Here is an 11419-nt window from a genome sequence, read left to right on the forward strand (position 1 = left end):
CATCTGGGAGGCACGTCTGCTTGTACAGGTTTCGTCACAGTTTTCTTGGGGCCACAGTAGTGGAGTCCTTGGTGGACGTGACCCTGGCACACTTCAGTACACAAGTCATATCACTCTTTTTTTTTTTTTGAGACGGAGTCTTGCTCTGTTGCCCAGGCTGGAGTGCAGTGGCACAATCTCGGCTCACTGCAAGCTCCACCTCCCGGGTTCACACCATTCTCCTGCCTCAGCCTCCCAAGTAGCTGGGACTACAGGAGCCCGCCACCATGCCTGGCTAATTTTATGTATGTTTAGTAGAGACGGGGTTTCACTGTGTTAAGCCAGGATGGTCTCGATCTCCTGACCTTGTGATTCGCCTGCCTCAGCCTTCCAAAGTGCTGGCATTACAAGCGTGAGCTACCGTGCTTGGTCAAGTCATGTTCTTAACAATTCTCATCTGGCCTCAGGAAACTCAGACCAGAGAAAATGTAACTCAGCCAGTCAAGCCAGGGCCTGGGGAGAAAACTTGGGGATGTTTCTGGGGAAAATGTTGACAAGGTCAGCAGGCTTCCTGGGTAGGGCTGAGTCAGCAAAGAAAGCAAAAATGAGCCCTGCTCTGAAACTTTCACAAGATTGGGGCTATGGAGCCACAGCCTGGTTTTTTATCCTGTCTCTTGTACTTACTAGCTATAACATCTTGAACAAGTAACTTAAATCTTTGTGCCTAGGCATATAAATTAGGAATTTATTCAGCTGCTACTGACAGACATCTTAAGAGCATCTTAAGCATGGGGACATTTATGTCTCCTTTACACACCTTCCAGCATTCTGCTCTGCCATCCTTACTTAGCACATGGATTCCACCTCATGGCCCAAGATGAATGCATGTGCTCTGGCCATCACATCTTTATTCCAAGCAGCAGAGCAGCAGGCAGAATAAAAAAAGGCACTCACATTTCAGAGCTTTTCCAGATGTCCCCCTTTTAAGGACTTTTTCAGCAGTCCCCCTCACATTTTCTTCTTTTACCTTATTGTCCAGAACTTATTCACATGGGTACACCCCACTGCAAGGAAAGTTGATATGTGGCCTTGGCTTGGCGTGCTGATGTCCCCAATAATGTTGGGGTTCTGTTTCTAAAGGAAAAGATGAGAACTTATATTAGGTGGCAAACTTGCAATTTCTCCCCTAGTCAGTTTTTCCAACTGTAAGTTGAGGATTCTAATAGTTCCTACCTCACAGGGGTGTTGTATTCGGTAAGGACTCAATAAACATTAGTTAAATTATTGTACATCAGGAGAAAGTGGAATGCAAAAGACAAATAATATTGGCATTACTATGAACATCGTTTGGACATCACAGACTCCGGGATCCCTAGAACACACTTTGAGAACTGCTGCCTTGACAATCACTTCATTCTTGGGCAGTCTGGCTGGCCAAGTCCTCGTATGACCTTGAAAGGACACAGCCATACTTTTGCCTTTACAAAGTTTGTATAATTTTTGCTCACACGTATGACCTTGTTTTTTGGGAAGATCTTGCACCATCTGTAATGACCTTTTCTGTGTATGTCTTTGATTTTCCATCTTCCTTCTGGCAATTGTAAGGCTATGAGGCCTTATTAGCCTTATACAGCCAATCAAAGGTGACCTTATAACTTTGTCCACCACTGTGCCCCAGCGCCCAGCACATGGAAGGAGTGCCACAGACATAAGCTTGACAGTGCTGAACTCTACCCAAACCTTGTGTTGCTGGAGAACAGTGGAGTTTAAGAAATTCCTCCACCCTTTGTGTTCTGGAAAACACTTAACTACAAAGAACCCTCCTTCTCTATATGACTTAGGTAAGACCCACAAATGCCGCCCTGGTTTACCTATTACAAGGCCAGCCTCAGACCCTCCAAATTCCCTTTGTCTCATAAATAATTAGTGGAACTGCTTGACCCCAGTGATCAATTGGAACAACGCGCTTGCTAACCAAACTTTGATGAGGCTTCTCTCTTTCCCTAGCCCACTGAATAAACCTTGACTCCACGACAACCTGAGCCAGCATACGCTCTTCCTGAGACTCGGCTGGCCCTCTGACCTACTACCGGATCCCACCACCCTTTCGTCCCGCTTCCCCATACTGTGCTCTTTCTAGCTTTGCTACTTTGCCGTGGAAGGAGAACTCTTTCTGTCTAACTCTTGAGATGTTACAGAGCTTACAGTCAGAAGTTCTCCCCATTGCAACAGTCCCTCCCCACACCTTGCAATAATCTTTTGGAATAAACTTTATCCTTACTAAGTCTGGAATTGTTTTTTATTGGACCCACTGAATGAAACAACCATAACTGATCAGAGAGCAGCAATGCTAATCCAGCTTTGCCAATTCTGTTGTGACTTTTCTTGCCATTAGTCACACTTTGAAATTCTGATTCCTGGATTTGCCAAACCCAGCAGGCCATGGCCAGGCGCCTGGGGTCCAAAGTGCAGCTGGTGGCTGAAAGCCAGGCCTCTGGAATAGACACACTAGGATTTGGATTTTGGTGCTCTCAACTCAGGATTTTAATCCTTTGTCGGGATGCATTTATTTTCCCCAGATAATATGCTTTTTAATTTTGGTTTTCCTTCCTGTATCCTGGGTCAGGTCATCAGAACAGCTCTCCTAATGAGCCCATATTGAATGAGCACCTCTAGACGCCACCACTCAGCTGGACCCTGGAAGTTGCATGGGGGCAGGAGGACTCCGACAATAAATTACAAGCAAATGAACTGGGAAGTACTATGAAGAAACCCTGTTCTCACAGAGCACTAAGGGAGAACCTATGTATACCCGGCAGACAGGGAGAATTCACTGGGAAGACAACTTACTTTGAGGCCTGAGGCTCAGACAGTCCAGTAATGTGAGCAGCTTGAGAGAAGGAGCCTTGACACCTGTATTAGTCAGGTTCTCCAGAGAGACAGAACCGATAGGAGATATCTATCTATCTACAGATACAGAGTCAGGTCCTCCAGAGAGACAGAACCAATGGGAGATACCTATGTATCTACAGAAAGGTAGGTCCTCCAGAGAGACAGAACTGATAGGAGATATCTGTCTGTCTATCTATCTATCTATCTATCTATCTATCTATCTATCTATCTATTTATCTATCATCTATCTATCGATAGGAGGTATCTATTATCTATCCATCTATCTATAGATGTATATATCTATATCTACCTATAGAGAGAGACAGAGAGAGAGTGAGTGAGAGAGGAGATTAGAATTGGCACATGCAATTATGGAGACTGGAAGTCCAGGGACAGGTGAGTCTACAAGCTGGAGACCCCAGGATGCAGATAATATGGCTCAGTGCAGGTCCAAAAACATCAGAACCAGGGAAGCTGATGATGTTACTCTCATTCCAAGGCCAGAGTCCTGAGAACCTGGGGGTGAGGGGAGGGTGTGTAAGTCCTGGAGTCCAGACCATTTTGGGCTTTGTCCACCCAGATTAACAATTCGACTTTTAGTCTAAGTGGGTGTATTAGTCTGTTTTCACGCTGCAGATAAACACATACCCGAGACTGGGCAAAAGAAAGAGGTTTAATGGACTCACAGTTCCACGTGGCTGGGGAGGCCTCACAATCATGGCGGAAGGTGAAAAGTGTGTCTCACATGGCAGCAGTTGGAAGAAGAGAGCTTGTGCAGGGCAACTTCCCTTTATAAAACCATCAGATCTAGTGAGACTCATCTGCTATCTGGAGAATAGCACAGAAAACACCCGCTCCCACTATTCAATCACCTCCCACCGGGTCCCTCCCACAACAGGTGGGAACTGTGGGAGCCACAATTCAAGATGAGTTTTGGGTGGGGACACAGCCAAATCCTATCAGCAGGAAGAGGCTTGTGAGATCTTGTTTTAATGTTTGCTTTGTTGTTTAATCTGATTGCAAGTGAGGGTTAAAAACATTTTCAACCTGTTGACCATTTGCATTGTTTGCTGAATTATCTGCTCCTATTCTCTCTGAGGGAGAGTAAGTCTCCCTCAGACCTACTGAGGTCATAGCATCTTTCCTATTCATATGAAGTCTCTCTCAGTGACGGATTTCAATTCTTTGTTGTGTTGAGTTTCTTTTCCCCAGGTTATCTGCTTTTTAATTTTGGTTTCCCTTTTTAAGTAGAAGCTCCAAACTTTGTGCCTTAGTGTGTGAGGATTTTTTTTTTTTTTGACGGAGTCTTGCTCTGTTGCCCAGGCTGGAGTGCAATGGCACAATCTTGGCTCACTGCAACCTCTGCCTCCGGGTTCAAGCAATTCTGTTTCAGCCTCCCAAGTAGCTGGGATTACAGGCGCCCGCCACCACGCCCGGCTAATTTTTTTTTTTTTTTTTTGTATTTTTAGTAGAGACGGGGGTTTCACTATCTTGGCCAGGCTGGTCTCGAACTCCTGACCTCGTGATCTACCAGCCTTGGCCTCCCAGAGTGCTGGGAATTACAGGTGTGAGCCACCGCGCCCGGCCAGTGTGTGAGAATTCTTCCATCACTTTTTATCTTAAGAAATCCTCGGCCACCTGACATTTGATAAACATGACTTAAGTTTTCTTAGTCCCTGTTGTCCGGATCCATGTTTTATACTCGTGGATTTCTGTTTTCTTCTCGGGGTGGCGCAATGCCTCCCCTGGTGTGGCCCTCAAAGGCTCAGGAGCGCAGAGCCCGCCACAGAAAGACCCCTCGCCCATCTGCGCCCAACCCTTCCCCGCAGGAGGGCTCAGGGGACCCCACGCTACTGGAATCCGTCCCGAGTCACAGCTACAGATCATTACCCACAAGCGGGGTCAAAGGCCTCTTTACGGGCGAAAAGGCTGCGGCTCAGCAGAAAGCCAAACACTTTGGGAGGGAGGAGCTGAGGTGCTTTAATACCCCGAACCGACGCAAAAACAAGCCAGGGCCAGCGGGGGTAGACCAGGTAGGCAGCTGGGCCGGGCGAGGCCACTTCCGGGTGTGGAACCCTGCCCCCACCCCGAGCCCCGCCCTAAGCCCCGCCCCGGACCCTGTGGTACCGGGATGAGCAGTCAGTGCAGCCAGTCTCGCTCCAGTGCCCGCCCACCGCTGACTTCATTGGCTGCCTCCCCAACCCGCCCCTGCTGATGTTCGTAGCCAATCCCAAGGCGCGGCGGCGGCGGCGGCGGCGGCGGCGGCGGCGGCGGGTCGTGGGTTGTGGGTCGCGGGTCTCCTGTCGCCGGTTGGGGGTTGCGGCGGAACCTGGGCGCTGAGGTATTGGGGCCTGGACGAGGGGGCCGCGGTCTGGCTGGGGAGCTGCGCGGGCTCGTGGCGGTACGGCGGCCTGGCCTCGCTCGTGGGTTTGCGGGCGGGCCCCCCCCCGCCGGACTCCTAGAGGGACCCTCCAGCTGGAGGGGCGGTGACCGCGACTGTCCAGGGCTGGCCCCAGGTGGCTAGGGTTGGGGTCAGAGGTCCTGCCTTATGGAATGTTAAGGCCCCGCCCGTGGAGCCCTGGGGCCGGGCCGCTCCCCATTTTCCTGTGAGCTCTTGTTGAGGCGCTCCATCCTTTCGCAGAAGGGACTCGAGGGAAGCGGGCCTGAGAGCGGCTGCAGCCCCGGAGTTCGGACGCGAAGACTAGCCCCGCCCCCGGGCTGCCACCGAGGTCCTGCAGGTGACCCTCAACCCCTCGAGGACCGCCGGCAGCCTCCCTCCCGTGGGCAGGCTCAGGAGTGCGCGGAGCGGGGTGTGGGCCTGTGGCCATCGAGGGCGTGGGCGGGGAGTAGGGGTCGAGCTGGGGCCACAGGCTGTCCCCGTATGGCCTGCTCCCCTGTGGCTCCTAAGCCAATTTTTTCTGAAGTTGTCAGTCCACGTGTTTGAGATTTCGTTTCTGGAACCTCACCCGAACAATTTGGAGAGAGGAACAGGGATATTGTGGCTTTGGCTGTTGACTCAAGGTGAAAATAAAAACCAGTCATGGGGATGTAATGAATGCAGAGTGACCCGTGAGCAAACTGGACGATTTTCTCCGGCTGACAGGCATTTCTTTTCCCCTTAGCTTGCCCCACATACTATGAGTTAAACTGTTGTCGAAATAAGAGCAGTTTAGTCGCATAGTTCTAAGCAAGAGTCCTTAGCGTTGACCTTCTTATTGAAGATACTTTGCAATGTGTAAAGCATTGAATACAAAATTATTGTGCAAAGGTTCTGAGTTGAAGATTCTCAGTGCATGGAGGCTGGCAGCAGCCTTTTCTTTCCATTGCAAGGATCTCAACTTACTACTCTGTACCAAAAGTAGTTGTTTCTTTACCTATGTGGGTTTGGGGGAGACAGCTATGGATGAGGAATAGGGGCAGAAAAACGTATGCAATTAGAAAACACAAAGGGTTTTTATTCTGCCTATCTTCTTCCATCTCACCCAGCATAAGCACATTCTTTTTTCTACTGATGGTATTTGTTGAGTATTTGCAGTGATTCGGGAAAGGGATACTCTAACAAGACACTTCTCTTTAAACAAGGCGGTGGAGGGATGATTATGCCTTCTGTGGAATTAACCCTCGGGCTTGGTTTTCAGTGAAGAAAATGAGGCACAAGGAATTGTTAACCAAGACCTTCCGAGGCCCAGCTGTCGTCTGTAGGACTCCGAGCAGCCACGTATACACGTTTAAGAATGGCAGTGGGGACTCGGGGGACTCCTCTGAAGAAGAGTCTCACCGTGTGGTTTTGCGGCCCCGGGGCAAGGAGCGCCAGAAGAGCGGTGTCCACCAGCCTCACCAGGCGGGAGCAGGTGACGTGGTGCTGCTGCAGCGGGAGCTGGCCCAGGAGGACAGCCTCAACAAGCTGGCTCTGCAGTACGGCTGCAAAGTAAGACTCCCCTCAGGGGCTGTGCCGCACTTCGTTTCAAGGAACACGGGGAACTCACTGCAGGGTGAGGGCTCTTGCTGCCCTTCTTAACCCTGCCAGGCCATCAGGAGAGGCCTGCTGTAGCAGCCAAGGACTCCCCTATTTAGCCAGAATTGGAAGGCAGAAGGGGAGTACGTTTAGTTCCTAACCCTGGCCCCCAAAGAGTGAGGGTTAGTACATTTCCTTCTCTGCAGGGGACTTCTCCTTTTTCTGTTTTCTCCACACTGAAATTCTGAAACCTTTTTTCTTCTTTCGAGCACATTTTATTTTAGACCTAATGGGGCTGGAAATACCAGGCAGAATTTATCCCAGATTTCTATGGTATGCTTGCTTTTCTTGCTGCTTTTATTTTTCTGAACCTTTCTTGGTGGTAGCTTACTTGACTGGTAAAGTTTTACATTATTTCTTTTAGAACTGCATGATCTTTTGTATGCTGTGTATCTGTGTAACCCTGTTTTTCTCTTTAATTATGTTTTTAGCATTCAGAGTGATTAACAATGGCAAAGTAAGTAGGAAAGTATTTCTAGAATTGCTGCATTTTCTCCTAGATTGTAACTATTTCACTTTGCTAACACTGCTACAAATTTCTATGGCTTTCTCTAAGGGTATATAAGCTACTTAATTTTAAAAATCTCTTTCTCATACAAGTGTCTTATCTAACAAGGTCCAAATGTCTAAAACATGTTGTGTGGGGTGTTGCAGTCTTTCCCAGGGAAATAAACAGGTTGGTCTCCGGGGACACATAGTGATCTTTAAATTGTACTAACATTTATATTTGACTCCGATAAACAGCTTCTGCAGGCATACTGTGTGGCTTACAGAACATGGGCTGAAAAATGAAGCCTATCCTACAAAGACTGGAATAGATGGAGTAGGCTTCTTGGTATGGTGATGTCTAAGTCTGTAAAGAATATATAAAGCCTTTGATAAGTGATCAGTTTTCCTATTCGAAGTAAGTAAATTTGCTCTTAGTTTGTTAAAGGCAGAGACAGAAAAATCTCAAGGGTCTCATGCATTAGATTCAGGACATAGTAAATTAAAAATGTCCCCTACTTCGATTCAGTTACAATAACAGCAGTTGCTGAATAATTAAAATAATGGAAATGATTGATTTGAATATCTGTTGGCTGTATTTCTAGTTTAAGTGGACTTACGTGTTAAAAGTTTAGAGTTCATCTCTGATGCATTTGGAAAGTTTTCAAACATTAATTTGAGGGAGGGGTTAGTTACCCTTTGACTTAAATTTCCCCCTGCTTGTTAAATCTTAGTGTTTGCTTATGAGAGGAGTTTGTCATGAACTTTGTTATTTGATAAAACTCACAGCATTAGTCCTTTTTCCTGACAGTTAAGTACAGTAAGTCACTTTTATTTAATAAGTTTATATGCCCCACAGTGTTTCTGGGAAAGAAAATGCTGAGGGCGTATCTCTCAACTTTATTACAGGTAAACTGGACTCTGAGTGTGTCTGCAGAGCTGGCTGAGGCTGTGTGTTTGGTGAATGTTAACATCTCGCAGCTACTTAGTTCTGGCATGAGGGGGAAGGCAGGCAGATGGGGGCACTATTGCCTCAAAAGTTAAAGGTGGAAAAGGCTGCAACATTCATTTTAGTGCCATGGTTGTTTCACCTAAAGGATTTTTTTGCAGTTACACTTTAAAGTTTAAGAAAGATCTGTTTTTCAAAACTGATCTTAAATTGTTCAAACCTATAAATCTTTAGGAATATCTGATTACTAAACTATATATTGAGGCTGAGTGAAAGCCAAAAAGAAACTTTCAGCCTAAACTAACGTTGTGTATAGCTGCAGTTTTCCAGTCTTCATCAGATTAAGTGAAGAGGGCTTGAATCATCACCCTGAAAGATTAAGAGCCACTTTTTGGAATGTTATTTTTAAGGGGCTTCACATATTTTATGATGTTTGTCTTCATGCTTTCCTAGGTTGCAGATATCAAGAAAGTCAACAACTTCATTAGAGAACAAGACTTATATGCTTTGAAATCTATTAAGATTCCAGTGAAAAACCATGGGATCCTAACAGAGGCCCACAAAGAACTAAAACCCCTTCTGAGCCCATCTTCGGAGACCACAGTGACTGTGGAACTGCCAGATGCAGACAGAGCAGCCGCAGGTACCGATGCCCAGGCCAACCAACTGATGGATTTCTTTAAGGGGATTGACCAGAATATTGAGCGTGCAGTGCAGTCAGAAATCTTTTTACATGAAAGTTACTGCATAGACACCTCGCATCAGCCACTGCTCCCGGCTCCTCCGAAGATGCCAATGAATGGTGCAGATTGTGGCATTCAGTGGTGGAATGCTGTTTTCATCATGCTTCTAATTGGTATTGTCTTGCCCATCTTTTATTTGGTTTATTTTAAAATACAAGCTAGTGATGAGACCCCTAATAGCTTGAACACAACTGTCATCCCCAATGGCTCGATGGCAATGGGTACAGTTCCAGGGCAAGCCCCTAGACTAGCAGTTGCAGTGCCAACCATCACTTCTGCAGACAGCCAGTTCAGTCAGACCACCCAGGCAGGGAGCTAAGCTTTGTTTTTACAGAATCAGGCCAGCTTTAGCAGTTGGCTGTTGATGTACCTCAGCTGTCATTGGCAATGTCCTAGGGTTGCTGCATTTTGCTTCCTGGGAAGGATGGACACTTTTCAGAAGTCATTGCAGTATTCTCAATTGCACTGGCCCTGGGAATGGCCTTGCCCAGTCTAAGCCGGCAGGATCTAAGATAGCAGCGACCTCAGCCTCTATCCAGAGAGGTGCAGCAAGAGAGCCATTTCCATGTGACATTTAGTGGACTGGCCATGTGTTCATAGCAGCACTGTGTGGGACCCCAAGTTGGACATGCTCGGAGGGAGAGAAATGGCCTCTGTCAAGGGACCTGCAGTGTGAGAGCCAGTGGGATCTGCACGGATCGCGGGGCTGTCGCTGTATCCTCACTTGCTGTGGAGTGGGGATTGGCTCTGAGAAGAAGTGTTCTCTGTCTCCCTGGCAAAGGTGCTGTGAAATAGTCTTGGCATGCCACCCTGTTTTAGAGAGTGACAATTACAGTCGGGACACGCCTACTTCATATTGGCCCCTCAGCCTTTTTGAAGCAATGCCATTTCTAGAGTTGAAAAAGCCCCGGACTCAAACTGCTGCACTGTTGAATAAAGGGCAGTCCTGCTCCTGTCCTTTTAGAGCTGCTTAGTGTGACACATAGGCATCTCCCAGGCCAAGCACACACAGGCTGTGCCCAGTTCCGCAGGAGCTGTCCCACAGTGTGGCTCCCTGGATTCTCCATTTGGCCTTCTCAGAAGGAGCTCTTGCTGGCCAGTGTTTGGAGGGGAGGATGAGTGCCTGTCACTGAGGCCCCACCATGGGTGGCGTCTGAAGCTGGGCAGTCGCCAGGCCTGCGCTGAGAGCCGCAGTCCCTTGCACACCTAACATGGCATGCCACCTGCTGCTTCCCTGGCTGGGTTCTTCGGAGCTCCAGAGCGAAAAGGCCGCTTAGTCCTTTTTCCGTGGGTGATGCCCCTAGAATAACACAATATACAATGTAACTCACAATATTACAGGACCAAAGGCTTGATGGAGGGGCTAGAGGCGACCCTTGTGAAAGGCGATCGGAACACCTGAGGGAGGAAGGGCTTGCAGTTTTCCCAGCCCTTCTTGCTGCCAAGGCAGCAGTGGTGCTGTGGATGGGCTGGGGACTGCTGGGCAGAGCCTGCTGCTGCTTGGGAGTTGGTGCTACCCTGTGGCATGGAGGGGTAGAAGGGACTGAGGTGGCTGTTGGCCCAGCCTCCAAGAGTGCTGGACAGGAGGCAGACACTGCCCAGATGCCGGGTGGTGGGACAGTGATGGCCTTTGACGCATGAGGCCTGGAGAGAATTTTCAAAGGTCTCACCATGTAAGAGTGATTTCCGATTTCTCTCCTTTCAGTCGTGTGAAAAAAAATTGACCTGGGTTCCATTAGCAAATCTAAATCATCTTCAGTCTTAAATTAGAGACCAGAATGATCTTCAGGATAAAAAGAACTTCTGAATCTTTGCAATAGGAAATATTTTGGTCATGCAAGTGCTTTTCCAGCCAAATGTCTGTTCTCCATGTCACTGAGGGCCACAGATTCCTCTAACATCTGTCACTGTCACTTCACCAGGCAGGCCTTGGAGTTCCATGGCAAAATCGCTTTTGTCAGACAAAGAATGTATCCTTTACTTTTCTCAGATGGAATAAAAATCATTTCTTCTGTGAAGGAAAATTGATTCCTCCTTTTTATTTTATTTGTTTATTTAATTTTTTTTGGAGACAGTCTCACTCTTTGTCTCAGCCTCCCAAGTAGCTGGGATTACAGGCACACATCACCACGCCTGGTTAATTTTTGCATGTTTAATAGAGATGGGGTTTAGCCATGTTGGCCAGGCTGATCTCAAACTCCTGACCTGCCCACCTCGGCCTCCTGAAGTGCCAGGATTACAGACATGAGCCACTGCACCTGCCCCAACCTTTTAAAATTTGGGGATAATTTAGCATTAAAAGATGCGGGACGCTGCTGGAGAAGATGGAGGTGTCTATCAGGAGTGAGGCCTGTG

At 47.8% G+C, this 11419-nt stretch overlaps 1 protein-coding gene across 2 annotated transcripts; it reads left to right on the forward strand.

Annotated features, from left to right (window-relative positions):
- Nucleotides 1-5124: 5124 nt before the first annotated feature.
- Nucleotides 5125-11088, forward strand: LYSMD4 (LysM domain containing 4). 2 transcript variants are annotated; one of them, XM_010382146.2, is made up of 3 exons: nucleotides 5125-5212; nucleotides 6510-6799; nucleotides 8775-11088. In XM_010382146.2, exons 2-3 carry the CDS (start codon nucleotides 6518-6520, stop codon nucleotides 9381-9383), a joined length of 891 nt encoding a protein of 296 aa, XP_010380448.1. In that variant the 5' UTR covers nucleotides 5125-5212; nucleotides 6510-6517; the 3' UTR covers nucleotides 9384-11088. The 2 variants fall into 2 exon arrangements, with proteins under 2 accessions (XP_010380448.1, XP_030787114.1); XM_030931254.1 differs by having other exon boundaries at nucleotides 5188-5272.
- The last annotated feature ends 331 nt before the right edge of the window (nucleotides 11089-11419 follow it).

Source organism: Rhinopithecus roxellana, chromosome 5, assembly GCF_007565055.1.
Source record: "Rhinopithecus roxellana isolate Shanxi Qingling chromosome 5, ASM756505v1, whole genome shotgun sequence".
Taxonomy (NCBI): domain Eukaryota; kingdom Metazoa; phylum Chordata; class Mammalia; order Primates; family Cercopithecidae; genus Rhinopithecus; species Rhinopithecus roxellana.

What these genes read in the sequence shown, in the direction of transcription:
- LYSMD4 (XM_010382146.2), top strand. Translation starts at nt 6,518, where the DNA reads ATGAGGCACAAGGAATTGTTAACCAAGACCTTCCGAGGCCCAGCTGTC. An exon ending in CTCTGCAGTACGGCTGCAAA is followed by an intron (nt 6,800 to 8,774) that starts GTAAGACTCCCC and finishes ATGCTTTCCTAG; the next exon opens with GTTGCAGATATCAAGAAAGT.